Source organism: Macaca nemestrina, chromosome 4 (genome assembly GCF_043159975.1).
Source record: "Macaca nemestrina isolate mMacNem1 chromosome 4, mMacNem.hap1, whole genome shotgun sequence".
NCBI lineage: Eukaryota > Metazoa > Chordata > Mammalia > Primates > Cercopithecidae > Macaca > Macaca nemestrina.
In genome coordinates this window covers 72,144,470-72,163,911 of record NC_092128.1, presented here as the reverse complement: position 1 = coordinate 72,163,911, position 19,442 = coordinate 72,144,470, and the positions used below count along the sequence as shown (strand labels likewise).

At 40.2% G+C, this 19,442-nt stretch overlaps 1 protein-coding gene and 1 long non-coding RNA gene across 2 annotated transcripts in view; one reads left to right on the top strand and one right to left on the bottom strand.

Moving 5' to 3' along the window:
- Positions 1-3,413: 3,413 nt before the first annotated feature.
- LOC139362794 (uncharacterized) lies at positions 3,414-7,003 on the bottom strand. Its single transcript, XR_011622136.1, has 2 exons — positions 6,914-7,003; positions 3,414-4,847 (listed from the first exon to the last, which is right to left on the bottom strand). It is a non-coding gene; the product is annotated as an uncharacterized lncRNA (long non-coding RNA).
- Positions 6,398-19,442, top strand: part of LOC105475500 (family with sequence similarity 133 member B) — a 28,983-nt gene continuing 15,938 nt past the window's right edge. The window contains exons 1-6 of the mRNA XM_071094837.1: positions 6,398-6,539; positions 15,226-15,323; positions 17,485-17,563; positions 18,494-18,568; positions 18,705-18,737; positions 19,168-19,230. Coding sequence (XP_070950938.1) covers positions 6,516-6,539; positions 15,226-15,323; positions 17,485-17,563; positions 18,494-18,568; positions 18,705-18,737; positions 19,168-19,230 — 372 coding nt within the window. The 5' untranslated portion in view covers positions 6,398-6,515. The remainder of the gene's footprint in view (positions 6,540-15,225; positions 15,324-17,484; positions 17,564-18,493; positions 18,569-18,704; positions 18,738-19,167; positions 19,231-19,442) is intronic.

Below are 19,442 nucleotides of genomic sequence, written 5' to 3'. Positions count from 1 at the left end.
AATGAGGGGCAACTGATTAAGCAACATGGAGAAGATAAGCAACCTTGAAAAGAAATCTTGATTAGGTAGTAGAGGTAGAAGCCTGATAAGATTGGATTCAAGAAAGAATTGGTCAGTAAGTGGGATGTGAAAAATACTAACTGTGAAATGAAAGGTACTAAGTGTAAAGTAAAAGATGTGAGGTGTGAAGTGTGACCTGGTACAATATTGACCCTACACTTTGATAAGCTCAGCATGCTTTCCTCCTAAGATCAAGAACAAAGCAAGAATGTCAGCTTTCACCACTTCTGTTCAACACTGTACTGGAGGTGCTAGCTAATGCAATAAGCAAGAAAACAAAAAACATACAGATTAGAAGGAAGGTCTCTCTCTCTCTCTCTCTTTTTTTTTTTTTTTTTTTTGAGATGGGGTCTTGCTGTCACCCAGGCTGGAGGCAGTAGCAAGATCTTGGCTCACTGCAACTTCTACCTCCCGGGTTCAAGCAATCCTCCTACCTCAGCACTGCAAGTAGCTGGGATTACAAGCATGTGCCACCATGCCCGGCTAATTTTTGTATTTTTAGTAGAGACAAGGTTTCACCATGTTGGCCAGGCTGGTCTCAAAGTGATCTGCCCAAGTGATCCGCCTGACCTCAAGTGATCCGCCCACCTCAGCCTCCCAAAGTGCTGGGATTGCAGGCGTGAGCCACCACACCTGGCAAGTCTCTCTTTATTCAAAGACAGCGTGAGTGTCTATGTAGAAACTCCAAAGGCTCTACCAAAAAAAAAAAAAAAAAGCTACTAGAACAAGTAAATTTAGCAAGATTATAGGTTTAACTGCAAAAGAGCACAAGGAAACTTTCTAGAGAGATAGAAAATGATATCCTGATGGTAGTCACGGTTACACGATCATATACATTTGTCAAAACTCATCAAACTGAACATTTTAAACTGGTGGATTTTACTAGATGTGGAATATACCTCAATAAAGCCGGTTTTTTTTTTTTTTTTTTTTTTGAGACGGAGTCTCGCTCTGTCCCCCAGGCTGGAGTGCAGTGGCCAGATCTCAGCTCACTGCAAGCTCCGCCTCCCGGGTTCATGCCATTCTCCTGCCTCAGCCTCCCGAGTAGCTGGGACTACAGGCGCCCGCCACCTCGCCCGGCTAGTTTTTTGTATTTTTTAGTAGAGACGGGGTTTCACCGTGTCAGCCAGGATGGTCTCGATCTCCTGACCTCATGATCCGCCCGTCTCGGCCTCCCAAAGTGCTGGGATTACAGGCTTGAGCCACCGCGCCCAGCCAATAAAGCTGGTTTTTAAAAGAAAAAGTAAAGATGTTTTCTTTCAATGCTAACAAAGCCATCCTGAAATAATTGTCCAAGAACGTTTATAGCTTGTGAGTCACCTCAACAAGGGTGGAACAAGAGGAAAATTACAGTGAAATTATAACCCACTGATTCAGGTGGCGCCCTCATGAGCACCAGAAACTTTCCTTTCTGACTCCCTTTACTTGGTAGCTTCCACTGCCTTTATCCAATAAAGGGGTTTACAAGAAGAAAATTAATTAAAATGAATGTCTATTTGGTTTTCATGATCCAAATCCTTTTTTAAAAACATCCTTGTTTGTATTTTTTACAGCGAGAAATATAGTTGTCAGGAGCACAAGATGATCACGTTTGCTGGGGATAGTTTTCTCTGCATGTAGCAAAATTACATCCAGAGTTAAATGGTGAGTGTGGAATCGGAGCAAGGGCAGTTGATTAGCTGAGCAGTCCTATAAAATAAAATAAATCAGAAAGAAGGGAATATGGTGGAAAATAAAAATTCCTATACCCGCCCTCTAAACTCACTAATAGCATTATGAAGTCGCCAGCAGTGAAGATTTCAAGCATACATATGTAAAAAGTTGAACCATATGAAATTGCCATTCTTATAGGTTAGAAATTACCACATATCAGCAATTTCATAAGGCTCAACCAATACATCCTCTTGCTGCACGTACTGCCAGCCATACTTTATACACTCACATTCACATTCTTTTTTTTTTTTTTTTTTTTCTTGAGACAGAGTCTCACTTTGTCACCCAGACTGGAGTGCAGTAGCATGAACACAGCTCACTGCGGCCTCAGCCTCCCTGGGCTCAGGTGATCCTCCTGCCTCACCCTCCCAAGTAGCTGGGTCTATTGTGCACCACCAACTCCAGCTAATTTTTTGTAGAGATGAGGTTTTGCCCTGTTGCCCAGACTGGTCTTCAACTCCTGAGCTCAAGCAATCTGCCCACCTTGGCCTCCCAAAGTGCTGAGATTGCAGGTGTGAGCTACTACGCCCAATCTACTCATACTCTTTATAATTCTCTTTTTCACTTAATAATAATGTATAGTGGCCATTTTTCCCTATCAACACAACTCTACATCACTTTCTAAATAACTGCATAATTTGCCATTACATGGACATACCATACTTTAACTCTTGTGATGGATATTTAACTTGTTTCCTGTCTTTTGCTCTGTCCTTTAATATAGTTGGATAAACACAATAGCTGTTGTCTTCAAACATAAAAGCTCCATGCTTTCATTTCCAGTCTAGTGACATGCGTGCCAAAACAACACACTTGGGTTTGTGGGTTGAGTTTCTGTATCTCTCACCATTGTTTAAAATCTCAAATACCCACACAACAATTTAAGGAAAATCAGGTTGGGCGCGGTGACTCATGCCTGTAATCCCAGCAATTTGGGAGGCTGAGGTGGGCGGATCACTTGAGGTCAGGAATTCAAGACCAGCCTGGCCAACATGGTGAAAACCCATCTCTACTAAAAATACAAAAATTAGCCAGGCATGGTGGTGATGTGTGCCTGTAATCCCAGCTACTTGGGAGGCTGGAGCAGGAGAATCACTTGAACACAGCAGGCGGAGGTTGCAGTGAGCTGAAATCTCACCACTGCACTCCAGCCTGAGTGACAGAGCGAGACTCTGTCTCAAGAAAAAAAAAAAAAGAAGAAGAAGAAAAAGAAAAATACATAGGAAAATCAACTATATTGTTTAATTTGGATATAGACCCAAGTTCATCGCTAAAGATGCCATCTGAGTTATAATCTTTGTTATTCAAGCTAAAAAATCCTGCCTCAGATCATTATCATTATTATTAGACTGTTACTATTTACAGCTTTGCCTTTTATCAATGCTTATGTTACTACCCTGCTTAAAAAGCTTTACCTCATTTGCAAGAACATGGGTAGATCTGGAGGACATTATACTAAGTGAAATAAGTCAGGCACAGAAAGACAAACACTGCATGATCTCACCATACATGGAATCTGGAAAGGTTGAACTCATAGAAGTAGAGAGCAAAATTTGGTTATCAGGGGCTGGAGGAGTGGGAAGGGAGGGAAGTGGGAGTTGTGGATCAAAGAGTACAAAGATTTAAATAAACAAGAAAAATAAGTTTTGAGATTTATTGCACAGCAGGGTGACTACAGTCAATAATAATGTATCATATATTTCAAAATAACCAAGAGCAAATTTCAAATATCTCACAATAAAAAAGATTGGTAAGCAAGGTGATGGATATGTTAATTTGTTTAATCGCTCCACATTGTATACATATAACAAAATATCACATTGTACTCCATAAATGTATACAGTGATTTGTCAATTAAAATAACATTAATTTTAAAAAGGCTCTACAGCTGGGTGTGGTGGCTCACGCCTGTAATCCCAGCACTTTGGGAGGCTGAGGTGGGCGGATCATCTGAGGTCAGGAGTTCGAGACCAGCCTGGCTAACACAGTGAAACCCCGTCTCTACTAAAAGTACAAAAATTAGCCGGGTGTGGTGGCTCATTCCTGTAATCCCAGCTATTTGGGAGGCTGAGGCGGGAGAATCGCCTGAACTCAGGAGGCAGAGGTTGCAGTGAGTTGAGATCTCACCACTGTACTCCAGTCTGGGCAACAGAGCAAAACTCTGTCTCAGAAAGAAAAAAAAAAAAAAGGCTCTGCCTGCAGAATAAAATATAACTTCTTCCTTTGGCATTCAAGTTCCTTTGCCTCCAGCCCCAGTGTACCTTTCCAGCCTTGTTCCCCTCTATCATATGTATTCTATGCTGCCCAACCTGACCACATCACCATTCTTTCATGCAGGCTATTCCCTCTGTAATGTCCTTCCCTCTCAGTTCCTCTGAGGGAAGCTGGCCCAGGGTCACAATCCACCTGAAATGCCACTTCTCAAACCTCCTTCTCTTCTCTCCCCTCTCAAAGGCAGTGTGATTTTGTAAGGAAAGCGTATGCTTTCATGGTGTGTGTGTGTGTCTATGCATGTCTATATTTCTGCGTGTGTATTTAATAGAGACTGCATCTTGTAAATGCTTTCATGTTTGACACACCTGTGTTTGAATCCCCAGCTTCTCTGCTTTCTTGCTGTGGAAGCCAGCACAAATTACTCAGCTTCCCTTAGCCTCAGTTTTTGTCATCCACAAAATGGAATGTAATCTCTTGGTTATGCCTAGAACATTTGGAAGGGCATGTAGGCCCATTGTTATCAGGGAAGTGTATTTATTAGCAGATCACCCATGTGCAGAGAATGTGTAAAGATTTTTACTGTCACTGAATTATATCCTGAGAAGTCTTGGACTGATTTGGTCTTTATGGAGTCCACTCAGATGAGCTCCCGATAGCTCTTGCCATCTTCATTATCTCCACAGGCCCCTGGTCATTTTCTTGTTTCTCTCTCCCCCCAGGGATTCATGTTTCATCCAGGAGGGGTTGTGTACACCGGCAGAGAGAGAGAGAGAGACTTCTAAAGGAAATACAACCTTTCTGTTGACTTATACCATATTTTAAAAAATTTCTGTGTTCTGTACAATCGGCCAACCAAGGAGCTGAAAAAGAAAAAAAAACTATATTGTCTCACAGGTATTCTCATGCTTATCATGTTGGAGTATTAAAAATAATATCTGTCAAATGCCTAGAATATTTAACACATGAAAAATAAGCCAGGAAAGAAAGAATAACTTAACATTAACAGGTTCTCCTCTTCGTCTTGTGTATAAAAAGAAGCCTGTCTTTAGTCAGAGTCCCCAGCTTAAGTCAGGAGTAACGGAGGAGGAGGAAAAATGAGAGATTGGAGGCCTCACTTTGGAAAGTGGGTTACTGAGAAATAAACAATACTTAGTAGGGAGCAGAACCACCAAGGACTGCATGTGAGAGTTTGGAAAAGTTTTGAGACAGAAAATGGCAGTCGGGAACATCTGCCATATAGTGTAGCATGAAAAATGCAGGAAGGGAGGCAGAGATTGGGAAAGATGACTTTAAAGCATGTTCTTGTATGTAATGAGTGTAATTCCCATTTTTGCCATTTCCAAGAGTCCGGAGAAGATCCTAATTGATTTTCAACTACTTCCTAATGACACTTGCTAAGATGAACCCAGAGGGGTCGCTTTACTAAATGTGATTATCTTCTCTGGAGCCCAGATCATCTTCCTTAAAGTTGCGGTACGGAAGTGCCAATGTTATGATATGCTATGCAGTAAATTTGACCCTGTGTGTGTTTATCGCCCTTACGAGTTTATAAACAGGCCCCTTGACAATAGGGATTTTTCTTAATCATCTTTGTGCCCTACCCAGCTCCAGCTTCCAGCCACCCCGCTAGTGAAAACTGTACAAACGACATGTTCAAAAATTAGTGTGAAATGAATGCATAGGTGATGAATGAATGGGATTGAAATTAGAGGGTGATTTCATTAGCGGCGTCTATGACAGCACTGCCTTTCCCCCCACCAGCCGATGGGCTCCGTGAGGGACCAAGGCTCCTTGGTCCTCACTTTGTCCCCAGCACTTGCACTCTGTCAAGCACAAAATAAGCATCGGGAGAATCTTTGTGTACCCTCGCATATTTCAGCGCATCAAGAATGGAAGAAAGGCCAAGCACAGGGGCTCACGCTTGTAATCCCAGCACTTTGGGTCAAGGAGGGCGGATCACTTGAGGTCAGGAGTTATAGACCAGCCTGGTCAACATGGTAAAACCCTGTCTCTACTAACAACACAAAAAATTTAGCCCAGCGTGTTGACGGCCGCCTGTAATCTCAGCTACTCGGGATGCTGAGGCAGGAAAATCGCTTGAACCCGGGAGGTGGAGGCTGCAGTGTGCCGAGATCGTGCCACTGCACTCCAGCCTGGTCGACTGAGCGAGACTCCGTCTCAAAAAAAAAAAAAAAAAAAAAGAATGGAAGAAAGCAAAACAATCCAAGGCCAAACTGAAGCGAGCTGCCTTGGTGGGACTCCGGTGCATAAGTGCAGGGTCGCCCGCTCTTGGGTGCCTAATAAACAACCGGACTCCCGCAGGCGCTCAGCCAACTGCAGCGATCGCTGGAGCCGGTTGTCCTCCACAGCGATAAGGGGCGCTGTAGTCAAGTGCGGCTGTCGAGTCCGCGTGGTGCCGCTCTCTGGGCGGAGTGGGGAGGCGGTAGGAGGACCTGTGGCGGTCCTGCTTCGGCAGTCTCTGCGGCCCGGTTTCCCTTGGCGTGCGACTGTGCGCTCAATCCAGCACCATGGGGAAGCGGGACAATCGGGTGGTGAGTACTCAGCGGGGAAAACAATAGGGCGATGCAGGGCCGGGCGGCAGGACAGCGAGACCCCTCGCTGTCCCGGCCGGGCCGGAGGGCAAGCGGCAGCCCTCGGATGTGGGGCCCGGAGACCCAGCACCCTCCGCCGATCCCAGATGCGCGTGCGCCGCGCACGCAGTTGGCGCTTTAGGGTCCCCAGCTCTCTCTTGCCCGCCCCTTTTCCTTCGCCTCGCCTCTCTTTCTGGCGCTGCTCCTTTGCACCCTTGCCTCCTGTACGCGGGCCCCCAGTGCCCACTTAGAACCGCGAGGGCTCGGGGAAATCCCCCTCTCCCGCCCCGCCATGTAACTCCGAAGTCTTAGGCCCTGGGAGGCGCCCGACTCACCCGCTCCTCGGTATCGGCCACCCCAGGTCCGCACCCCTCTGCAACTGCGCACCCCTCTGCAACTGCGCACCCCTCTCCAACTGCGCACCCAAGTGGGAGGGAGGCACAGAGGCCTCGACTGGTCCCGGAGGGCCAGCAGCGCGCCTGGTTTTAGCGACAAGCAGGCTCCCGTTTGAAAATGGGATGGCAGCATTGGCCTTCGTGTTTCCAGCGCCCTATAGGACCTGGCACCCATAGACACTGTGAAGGAATGAATGGCGTGAAAATAGTTGGCTTTCGAATCCAACACAAAACTGGAATGTCAGTTTTGTTCCGTCGGAAGTTGGGTGACCTAGAACAAGTTACTTCTCTGTGCCTTAGTTTATTAAAGGGGATCATTATTATCTACAACCTTACAGAATAATTGAAACCACAAAAGGCAAGATGTGTGAGCGAGTACTGAGCATGAAAATTATTACTCTAGTAAATGAGATAAAAGAGATACATAAATAACTTATAGCAGAAAGAGTAGGAAGTGGTCCTTGACAGATATTAGAAATTCTAAAGGCATTCAGAAGAAAAGGTGCTTTTGAGAAGCGGAGATGGGAGGAAAGCATTCTAGATCGCTGGGGCGGGGGAGCTGAAAAACTCAGGTTATGAATCAGATTGAATGGGTGGTAAACATAATGAAATAGCAATAAGCTTAGGTTGCAGCCTGACAGTTACTGGGCTTGCCTGTGGCAGAGTTTTAGCCAGAGTAGCAAAATGAGGAAAATGCACGTAAAACGAATGTGCTACGTTTCTTGAACTCGCTTTTTTATTCAACAATTATTTGCAAACTGTGTGTGTCTCGCGCCAAATCATTACATTTATGAAATGATGACACTTGCCATCAGTATTTGCCAGTTCTTGCATGGCTTTTATAAAGAAAAACCTGAGACTGGGTAATTTATAAAGAAAAGGGTTTAATTGGCTCACACAGTTCTATGGGCTGTACAGAAAGCTTAAGGGCATCTGCTTCTGGGGAGGCCTCAGGGAGCTGTTACTCATGGTGGAAGGCAAAGCAGGGACAGGCGTCTTACATGGCAGGAGCAGGACCAAGAGAGGGACGGACGGGGAGAGGTGCTACAGTTTTAAACAACCGCATCTCTTGAAAACTCTTATCTCTGTACAGTGCAGGGGAGAGGGGGATGCTAAACCATTCATGAGACCTCCGCCCCCCTGATCCTGTGACCTCCCACTAGGCCCCACCTCCAGCATTGGGGATTACAATTCGACATGAGATTTGGGCGGGGACACAGATCCAAACCGTTTCACCATCTTAAAAGCTTTGTAGTTCTGTATAGTCTTTATAATGGAAAACGTCTAGGAACCACTGTGGTAGTGAATCTTGATTACAAGATAGCGGGATGTTCTTTCTCCTGGCTGCAGGTGAGACTTGGTTGTGGTATCTTGATTGTTATGGCGTTGAAGTGATGTAGCATAACACCATTTCAGCATAGGAGCATCCTTAGGTGTTTGAATATTTAGGCTCTTTTAATACCCTTGGGCCTTGAATGTTTAGAGATCACCTGACCTTGGATGCAGTTTCATATACAGACCTAAAATGTTTCATATTACTGAAGAAACGTTTTGGTTTAAACATCCCTTTAAAGCATTTGAAAAACTTACCAAATTAGCTTCATTTACTAGAACATTTTGATAGCTCTGGGCTCTACTTACTGTTGGTATGCAGCCATGGCACAGAGTATTCTGGTAACATTTTGTATGCACTTCAAAGATTGGGATTAAGAACAAGAAATTAAGAGGTAGAAGACATAGATTGTCTAATTCAGTCTCCTCATTGCATAGAGGAGGGGTAAGACTGTTTAAACTGGGACCAAAACTTCAGTCATCTGACACTCAGTTCTGTACGTCTTAACTCTTTTCTAAGACTTTGTTTTTGTTTTGTTTTTTTAAGCAGTTTTAGTTTTACAGCAATATTGAGAGGAAGGTACAAAGATAACCCGTTTACCTCCTGGCCCCACTCATGCATAGCCTCCCCATTATGAATCCTTCACCGGAGTGTACATTTGTTACAATTGATGAACTTATGTTGACATGTTACTATCATCCAGTCAGTAGTTTATATTAGTGCTGACTCAGTATTCATTCTCTATGGGCTTGGACGAATTTATTTATTTATTTATTTATTTATTTATTTATTTATTTTGAGACAGGGTCTCACTCTGTTGCCCAAGCTGGAGTGCAGTGTCGCCATCATGGGTCATTGCAGCTTCAACTTCCCAGGCTCAAGAGATACTCTTACGTCAGCCTCCCGAGTAGCTAGGACCACAGGGGCATGCCACCACACCTGGCTAATTTTTTGTCATTTTTTTGTAGAGATGGGGTTTCACCAGGCTGCCCAGGCTGGTCTCGAATTCCTGGCCTCAAGCAATCCTCCCATCTCGGCCTCCAAAAGTGCTCGGATTACAGGAGTGCCACCACACGTGGCCAACAAATTTATAATGACATGCGTTCGCCAATATAGTATCATAAAGAGTAAAAATCCTCTGTTCTGCCTAGCCATTCCTCTATCACCCCTGCCCCCAAATGTGATAACCACTGATCTTTTTACTGACTCCATAGTTTTGCCATAACACTTGATTTGGAGCAACAAAATGAATATTTGCCTCTGAAAATACTGGCATTTTTTGAGATTGTCTCAAAAACAGTTCCTGTTCTTTTTTGCATTGATGATACAATCATAGTTTTAAAGATGATAGGATTGCTTTCCAAAAAAAAACCCCAGTGAATTTCAGGTTGAACAGTTTTTTACATTTTTATTTTTAGAGCAGTTTTAGGTTCATAGCAAAATTGAACAGAAAGTACAGAGGGTTCCCATATACCTCCACACTTGTGCAGCTCCACCATTATCAACATTCACCAGCACCAGCAGGGGGGTACATTTGTTACATTTGATGAACCTACATTGACGCATCATCATCACCCCGAGACAGTAGTTTACATTAGGATTCACTCTTGGTGTACATTCTTGAACAGTTTTTATCACTGAATGTTTTAATTCAGGACTTGTAATGGGCTCTTAAGTTCCTGATGGCCACCTTTTGTGCCTGTTGTTTTCCAAAGTGTTCTTCATGTTCTTTTCTGCTACTTTGAGCCCTCTAAAATAGATGTATCCTCTAGATAAAAATAGGTGATCAAATTGACAAATGAAATTCTGCACATTGTGTCTTTAGCCAGTTTTGCTGCGTTGCTCTTTTTGTACCTGCCCACATACATATCCCCTTGAGACCAATTTGCCATCCTGAGTTTCAGAAACAAATCATTTCTGTTATCTAAACTCATGCAGCAGTTTGAAGCCACAGACAATTCTAGTTACATATGGATGTGAATGTTTGATTTACAAGGTCACAGTATTTATGATTAAGTGATAGTGAAATGTTTCAAGAAATTGCACAATCTCTGTATTTTAGTGAATGCTTTACCATGTCACCCACTTAATGTTAGGAGCATTATTTTTCACACTGATACAAAAATGAAAACTCTTGTACCTTTGTAAAAATAGTTACTTTTCTTGTTTTAAAAGCTTTCTGTTGTGCATAGTTTTAAAGAAAAGTATTGTTGTTTAATGAATAAGAGCAGACTATCAAGTGTTTTGCATGGAGCCTAGTACATAAGATGCACTTTAAAAAATATTGCTATTATAATTGAAATAAATAATGGAGATATTTGGAGTGTATTTAAGCAGACTGAGATAGTGTTTGGTCAAAAGCTTAAAAGTAAGCCTTATTCAGCAGTAGTTCATGTAAGTGTACCCGTAGTCCTAGCATGTGAATATATTACTTTACTATTATTTTCCTCTGAAAAGTAGGAATAGGTTGGTATGTACTTTATAAAAGCAGTTTGATAGTACACAGTAAGACAGTAAAAATATTAATGTACTTTAAAGATACGTGCTAGATAACTTGAAGACTGTAAAACATGGTAAATGTTATGATTTTTTTTCATTAGAATGAAAAATTGCCAGTGCATTATCTGTGAATTTTTATATAAGTACAGTTCAGTTCTCTGAGTCGGAATGGCAGTATTGTGGTTGGATTTTTGTCATTTTGTTTACCTTTATTATTACCATAATAATGTTTATGCAGTTACCTTTTTTGTTTTATAAAGGTAATCATTATTTAAAATTTTTTTCTCCAGTATGAATGAATATGGATGTTTTCCTTTATATTTTGGTGCACGTGCAGCCTAATTTTTAAATTTTTAGTTATTTATTAAAATAATTCTTTTATTTTGGCAACTTGCCTTTGCTTTTCACTTGAGAAATCTTAAATATCTTATCAGGAACTATGGATCTACTTCATTCATTTTAACGGCTACATAATATTTCATAGGGAGCATACTTTAATATATTTAGCGAATCCCAGTTTGATAGCTATTTGGGTGTTTTCAGTGTTTGCTGTTTTAGTAATTTAGACCTGAATATCCTTGATATGTATATATTTGCACTCTTTAGAAATGAACAGTTTTTACAATTCTAACCTAAAATATTTTGCCATTAGGTACTGCCAAAATTATGACATGATACCAAGGAAATTAGAATGTGATCAATATTGTTAAAAACAAAAACCTGAAACCAGTTAAATTTAACAAAGGTCATTTGAGCAAGAAAAAGATTCTAGAACTGGAGGAAGATGTTCTACATCCTGGTGACCTATATTTGCAACAGGAAATGACATACAGAGATTCCCTGATTGGTGCAGTTCTGAGTTTGCCTTATTTGGGCATAATTTGGCAACCTTCTATTTGGGATTGGTTGAGGGTTGGGCTCCTGTGATTGGCTGAGACTCAGTTGATTGGTTAAGAGGGCATACTCTTAGATTAGGCTAGAACTTATTTGTACATCACGCCAGGTTGCACTTCACCATATACAGAGGGTTTTTGCTTTGTTTTGTTTTTTCAGTAGAGACAAGGTTGGTCTCTCCTGAGCTCAAGCTCCTCCCACCTCACCCTCCCAAAGTGCTAGATTACAGGTGTGAGCCAGTGCACCTGGCCTTTTGGGCCACATTTTATTACCCAAGTAGGAGGACACTTTGAGCCGAACTTAACTGTGTTGAACAGTACAAATAATACTCCTGTTTTACAAACAGTGAACTAAGCTGCACATGGTACTTGCCTTCATTGTCTTCATTTCTGCCTTCATAGGTTGTCATACTTCCACACCAACTAATCGAAATGCTTAGCAAAAGCAGTTGAATGAAATCTTTGAGGGTATAACATTTTATACAAAAAAAATAATAACAATATGCCTCTGTCTTTAACATTGCATTTGATATCCACATCTTGCCCTGATTCTGTAAACATTCATGACATTAGGGGCTCTAGCATTTGTTCCTGCTTATAGAAAAGTATGTCAAAGATTTGTCTTTTTCATTCCAAGTAATTAGGCTGTGTCAGTTGAATGGTAAGGGTTCTCAGTATGTGTTGTTTATGCTGGTTTTATATTGTTTACTCTGACAGAGAAATCTGGAAGTATATAACTTTTATCTGTTACAAAGGTGGGAAAGAAATGATGGTCATTTTCATAGATTTTGTTAAATGCAACAAATATATTGTTTCCTTTCACTTATTTTGGATTATTACAAGGTACAATACCTTCAGCCAACCTTTAGGATAGTCATTTTCAATCAAAAATCTTTTTATTTAAAAAGTAGGTGAGTTTCATAAATGTCTGTTGACTGGGCATGGTGGCTCACACCTGTTGTCCTAGATACTCAGGAGGCCGAGGTAGGGGGATTTTTCGAAGCTGCAGTGAGCTATGATCACACCACTCACCACTGTACTCCAGCCTGGGCAAAAGAACAAGACCCTGTCTTTCTTTCTTTCTTTCTTTCTTTCTTTCTTTCTTTCTTTTTTTTTTTTTTTTTGAGAGAGAGTTTCGCTCTTTCGTCCAGGCTAGAGTGAAGTGGCACAGTCTCAACTCAGTGCAATCTCTACCTCCTGGGTTCCAGTGATTTTCCTGCCTCAGCCTCCTGAGTAGCCAAGATTATAGGCAGCTGCCACCACACTTGGCTAATTTTTGTGTTTTTAGTAGAGATAGGGTTTCGCCACGTTGGCCAGGCTGGTCTCAAACTCCTGACTTCAGGTGATACACCCGCCCCGGCCTCCCAAAGTGCTAGGATTACAGGTGTGAGCCACCGTGCCTGGCCGACCCTGTCTTTTAAAAAAAATGATAATAGTAATAAATAAAATTTTTATTGAATTAAATTTGGAAAAACTAAATATAAGAGGTAGAGAATGAATTAAAGACCAGACTGTATATCAGTAGTTTTAACAAAACATCGCTTTGCTAGACACTGTCAATAACAAAGAAACCTTTTGCTTTGTTTTGCCTCAATATTTTGAAAAAAATCTCTAAAATATTTTTCTGCTGTAGTAAGTGTAGTAGACAGCATGATTTAAATTTTTGCAGATGTTTTAATTGAGCTAAAATGTGTATAACAAAATTTACCATTTTAACTGTTTCTAAGTGTATAGTTTAGTGACATTCAGTACATTCATACTGTTGTGCAACCATCATCACTATCCATTTTCATCATCCCAAACAAGAATCTCTGTATCCATTAAACAGTAAACTCCCAAATTCCTCTTCTCCCCAGACCCTGGTTAACCTCCATTCTACTTTCTTTTCTAGGTATCAAATATAAATGGAATCATGTATTTGTTCCTTTGTGTTTTTCTTGTTTTATTTCATTTAGCATATTTTCAAGGCTGATCCAGGTTGTTTATAGTATGTGTCAGAATTGCATTCTTTTTTAAGGCTGAATAATATTCCATTGTATGTATATACCACAGTTTTGTTTATCCATTTGTCCATGGATGGACATTTGCATCGTTTCCACATTTCAGGTTTTGTGAATCCTGCCGTTGTGAGCATTTGTGTACAAGTATCTGTTTAGTCCCTTCTTTGAATTCTTTTGGGTGTATACCTAGAAGTGTTATATAGGATCATGTGGTAGTTCTATGTTTAACTTTTTGAGGAACCACTAAACTGTCTTCCACAGTGGCCACACCGTTTTACATTCCCACCAGCAATGTGAAAGGGTTCCAGTTTCTCTGCATCCTTGCTAACCCTTGCAATTTTCTGTTTGATAGTAGCCATCCTAATGGGTATAGAATGGCATCTCTTTGTGGTTTCAATTTACATTTCCCTAATGACTAGTGATACTGAACATTTTTTATGTGTTTATTGGCCATTTACTGTATACCTTCTTTAGAGAAATACCTATTCAAGTCTTCTGCCCATTTTTTAATTACTCTGGGTTTTTTTTGTTGTTGTTAAGTTGTAGGAGCTTGTTTTACATTCTGGATATTAATCTCTTACTAGATTTATGATTTACAAATATTTTCTCTCATTCTGTGAATTGTCTTTTCACTCTTACCAGTGTCCTTTGATGCACAAACTTTTACATTTTGATGTTCTGTTTATTTTTTTGTTGCCTGTATATAATTTTTGATGTTAACTATTTGTGAATAAAATTGTCATCAGCATGACATAGTAGTTCCTGGGAGACAAAATGTAGTTGAATAAACAATGAATTTAGAGTTCGATCTTATTTAACTTCTTTGGAATTGAATTGAATTGAATTGAATTGAATTTATTTTATTTTATTTTATTTTTATTTTTTATTTTGAGAGGGAGTCTCGCTGTGTCGCCCAGGCTGGAGTGCAGTGGCACAATCTCAGCTCACTGCAACCTCCACCTCCTGGGTTCAAGTGATTCTCCTGTCTCAGCCTCCTGAGTAGCTAGGATTACAGGCGTGAGCCACCACACCTAATTTTTGTATTTTTAGTAGAGACAGGGTGTCACCATGTCAGCCAGGCTGGTCTTGAACTCCTGACCTCAGGTGTTCCACCTGCCTCAGCCTCCCAAAGTGCTGGGATTACAGGCATGAGCCATTGCACCCAGTCCGGAATTGAGTTTCTTAATTTTCTAGTGAACATATTGGTATCACCCTCACAGGATTACTGGGCTTTAGGAGAAAGAGCTGTAAAGCCATCAGTAGGTCAGAGGTATCTATTATTTCATCAAATCTCTTGTAAAACACACGCACACACATTTTCTCCCAAACTTTAATATTATCTCTCAAACTTTTAAGGCTTAAAAGAGGGTTAAATTAATTTCTTTAGAATGAAAAGTTGGTTAGTCGGATTGCATATACTTAGCTGGATATAGTACGTATTTATAGTAAAGATTATTTGATGAGTAAGTGAACTTTTGCATGTTTAATGGTTGCTTTAATGGAATTAATTGTTGTTCTTTCCCCAAGGCCTATATGAACCCAATAGCAATGGCGAGATCAAGGGGTCCAGTCCAGTCTTCAGGGCCAACAATACAAGATTATCTGAATCGACCAAGGCCTACCTGGTATTTGTGAAACACTTTACCTATTTATAAGCTTTTTATCAACTTTTTAAAGTTTATTCTTAAGACTTTAATTGATTTTATTGATTGCCAAGCAATTACCAGATGAATAATTTTTTTTAAGTAGCATTTGATATATGCTTTCTTTTGAATGTGTGAAACACATGCATGTACAATTACAAAGCAAACATTTGAGAACCCACTACCTAGTATGGCCAAAGCACTGCCAGGTAGCTTTTTCATACCAGTCTCTTCACTGTCCCATAAAAGATCTTAACCTTGCAGTGGTCAAAGCTATTTAGTGAGTTTAAGTAGTCTTGTCCTTTACTGAGGTGTAACCAGGTATCAGGAAGAATAATATTCAGCTTTGTTTCTAGTTTTATCTGCTAACTTTTCAATGAATTAGAAAAACTTACTGATTTTTTTAAATAAAGCATCAGGAGTATGGGCTGTATTATTCTTTAGTATGTCTTCCTTATTAATACCATACTCCTGAGACAACATGTGACACAGGCTTTAGAGCTGTTAACTTCAGAATCCCAAGTGCGCCTAAAAACTGGGCAACTGGTTGAAAAGTATGCTTATGTATAATAGGGAATCCTTCCTTTGAGTTAAATAGGAAGTAAGGATTGTTTACCAGTGGGTGTGAGTGCCATTGTTAACCACTGCAGCATACCAGAAAATGCATTATCCCAAAACAAAGTATGTTTTAATGGGGAGAGGGAATGAATTTTTCAAGGGGAAATGTCCAAGTAAATATATTACATGTGTATCACAGATCATCAAGACAGCCCTCAGGTCGAGTAACTCGTAGGGACTCACTGGAGTTTCAGCAGATAGTCGTACTCATGGTAAGATGTATTACTGTGAAAGGCTACCAAGCACAATCAGCAAAAGGAAAAGGCACTTGGAACAAAGTTTGTCTAAGTCCTGGAGCAGGCTTTGAAGGGTCCTCTCCTAGTGGGATCACATGAGAGGCACTTAATTCCCGTAGTAAGGAGTTGTGATAATACATATGAGATATTGGCAACCAATTGAAGCTTATTAGAGACTCAGTGCCCAGGGTTTTTATTGAGGCTGATCGGTCTCTGCCTGTCATGTACCAAAATTCCAGATTCCAGGGCTGGGCATGGTTGCTCATGCCTATAGTTTCAGCACTTTGGGAAGGCGAGGCAGGAGGATCGCTTGAGGCCAGGAGTTTGAGATTAGCCTGGGCAACATAGCAAGATGCTGTCTGTACAAAATATATATATATACACCATATATATATATATACACACCATATATATATATATATATATACACACATGTATTTTTTTTTTTTAATTGGCTGGATGTGGTAGTACATGCCTGTAGTCTTAGTTACTTGGGATATTGAGGCAGAAGGATTGCTTGAGGCCAGGAGTTGAAGATTACAGTGAACTATGATCACACCACTGCATTCTAGCCTGGGCGACAGAGCAAGGCCTTGTCTCTTTAAAAAAAAAAAAAAAAAAAAAAAGTCCAGATTCCCGGAAGGAAAACAGGTATTTAGCTTGAACTACATTGTTTGTACAAATGGTTTAGGAACAATGATCTGCTCTAACCAGAGAATAGCATGAATCCTCCAAATTCAGGTTCCCAGATGCGCCTCTAGGGCCAGTCTTTTAAGTACATCTTTCCAATCAGGCGAGCTGTATTAACTCTTCTCTGCACAGCATGTTAGCTACCTTATTAAATGGGTCATATATAGAATACAGTAGTTCAGTCAGATAGATTTTAGGGCATCCTAACACTGAAAACTACCAGGTTTATGACTTTAGGTGGATTTCTTACCTTCTCCAAGCTTCGGTTTCTTTATCTGTAAAATGAGGATCCATACCTTTTCCCACAGGGTTGTTGTGAGGATTAAATGAAAATGTATTTTAAATAGTGCCTGTTGTAAATGCTTAGATGTTTGGTGTATTCTCTCTTATAATCCATATTTAGAAAAGGAGTGATTAGTGTTATCTGATAGGCTTTATTATGGTAACTTATTTTTATAGATGCGAACAAAGAAATACCAACATTGAATAGCGGTCTATTAGAATATTTAAAAGAGTTTATGAAATTTTTTTGTCTTATTTGTAAGCATTTATCTAATTTGAATTGCTTGAAATTTTATTTTTTCGTTCTGTTTTTTAAGGGAAGAAGTAAAAGAGCAACTAGAAAAGAAAAAGAAAGGCTCCAAGGCTTTGGCTGAATTTGAAGAAAAAATGAATGAGGTTTGTAAAAAGTACCTGTTAAAAAAAAGACTAATTTGGCCAGTTAGGGTGGCTCACACCTATAATTCCAGCACTTTGGGAGGCCAAAACGGGAGGCCAGGAGTTCAAGACGAACCTGGGCAACAAAGTAAGACCGCCCCCACCTCACCGCCTTTTCTCCATTAAAAAAAAAAAAAAAAAAAAATACCCTAAGTATTTGGGTGTAGCTCTCTAAGTTAAAGAGGTTCTGTATTTTAGAAGTGTTACTGTTATAGTGAATACAAGTTTATATTTATGTGGATGCTTTAAAAAATAGAGAATAATCATCTTGTAACATAAGTCATCTAAGACTTGGATAACTTGGATTCCAAGTTAGGGTTGGCCAGTCCTCCCACTTCAGCCTCCCGAGTAGCCGGGACCACAGTTGCAGGCCACTATGCCCAGCTAATTTTTTTTATTTTTAATAGAGACAGGGTCTCACTATGTTGCCCAGGCTGGTCTCCAACTTCTGAGCTCAAGCGATCTTCCCGCCTTAGCCTCCCAAAGTACTATGATTACAGGTGTGAGCCATTATACCCAGTCTGTTCGCTTGTTTTGATTACAAACATGTATATATAACGTATCCATCACAGTAGTGATTAATTCAACTTTTACAGACTAGACGGAGAATCTAGCCATCTTTGTTGAAAAGAGACCTCAGCTTCAGTAATAATACCTGCTCCTCAATAATACAGAACCCCTATCCCTTAATATGCTCTTTGAAAAGAGCTGGTAGAAGGTCCTTTGGTGATAGGGTCAAGGATTGGCACCTGTGTTTCTTTTACTGTAATTAGAAGCTGAGATGGGGAGAGGTATTAGAGGATGGAGGGAAGGAAGCAGTGGCTGTCTCTGTATATTAGGTGTATTAGAAACGATAGATAGCCTCTGATCGTGTTTATAACCTTTTTGCAGAACTGGAAGAAAGAACTGGAAAAACACAGGGAGAAATTATTAAGTGGAAGTGAGAGCTCATCCAAAAAAAGACAGGTAACACCACTTTTAGTTTATCGCTATTCTTAATCTCATAGTTGGATTTTCATAATAATGCTGTATACTACTGTTAATAGATGCATTTGGAAACTCACATCAGCTTATTTAGACTTGTACTTTTGTTTCCATTTAGAGAAAGAAAAAAGAAAAGAAGAAATCTGGTAGGGTGAGCAAAAGTTTTCCATTTTTCTAAATGTTACAATTAAGAGCCAACAAAACAAGTAAGAATGATTTGTTTAACTTGTATGCTAAAGGTAACTTAAACTCTAGATGAGTCAAGGAACTTAGAGGTTCTTTGATTGTGAAGAGTGGTTTTGCTCTGTCACTGATACAAAAAAACGTGCCAACCACCTTATAACCTAGTAAATTTTCTGTTGCTCTTTAAAGAGAAAGATTGGTGACCATGGCCACATATGTTAAGTTGTTGAGCTTTTGTACAGGGAACAAGTGTGACATTTTATATTTTCATATTTATGACATGAATATGGCATCTGTTTCTCAGACACTAGATTGATTTCACTAAGTATTTGAGAGACTTTGTAAAAGAAAAAAATTCTCGCGTCTCACAAGCTTTAATTGTTTTGTGCTTGGTCAAGTATTCATCTTCTTCTTCATCAAGCTCTGATTCTTCCAGCAGTTCTTCTGATTCCGAAGATGAGGTAAGGTTTGCTTATAATGGTTCATGAAATAATATCTCTTAATTTCTTTAATGTCAAGTGGAAACCCATTGTGAAATATCTGTTAGAAATGTTGACTTCCAGGTTTTGATTTAATTATCCATAACTTAGAGGACTAACATGAATGAGCGGTAACTAGAAACTTAACTATTGGTATATAATATATTTTTTAGATTTTAAAATTTGTTTTGTTG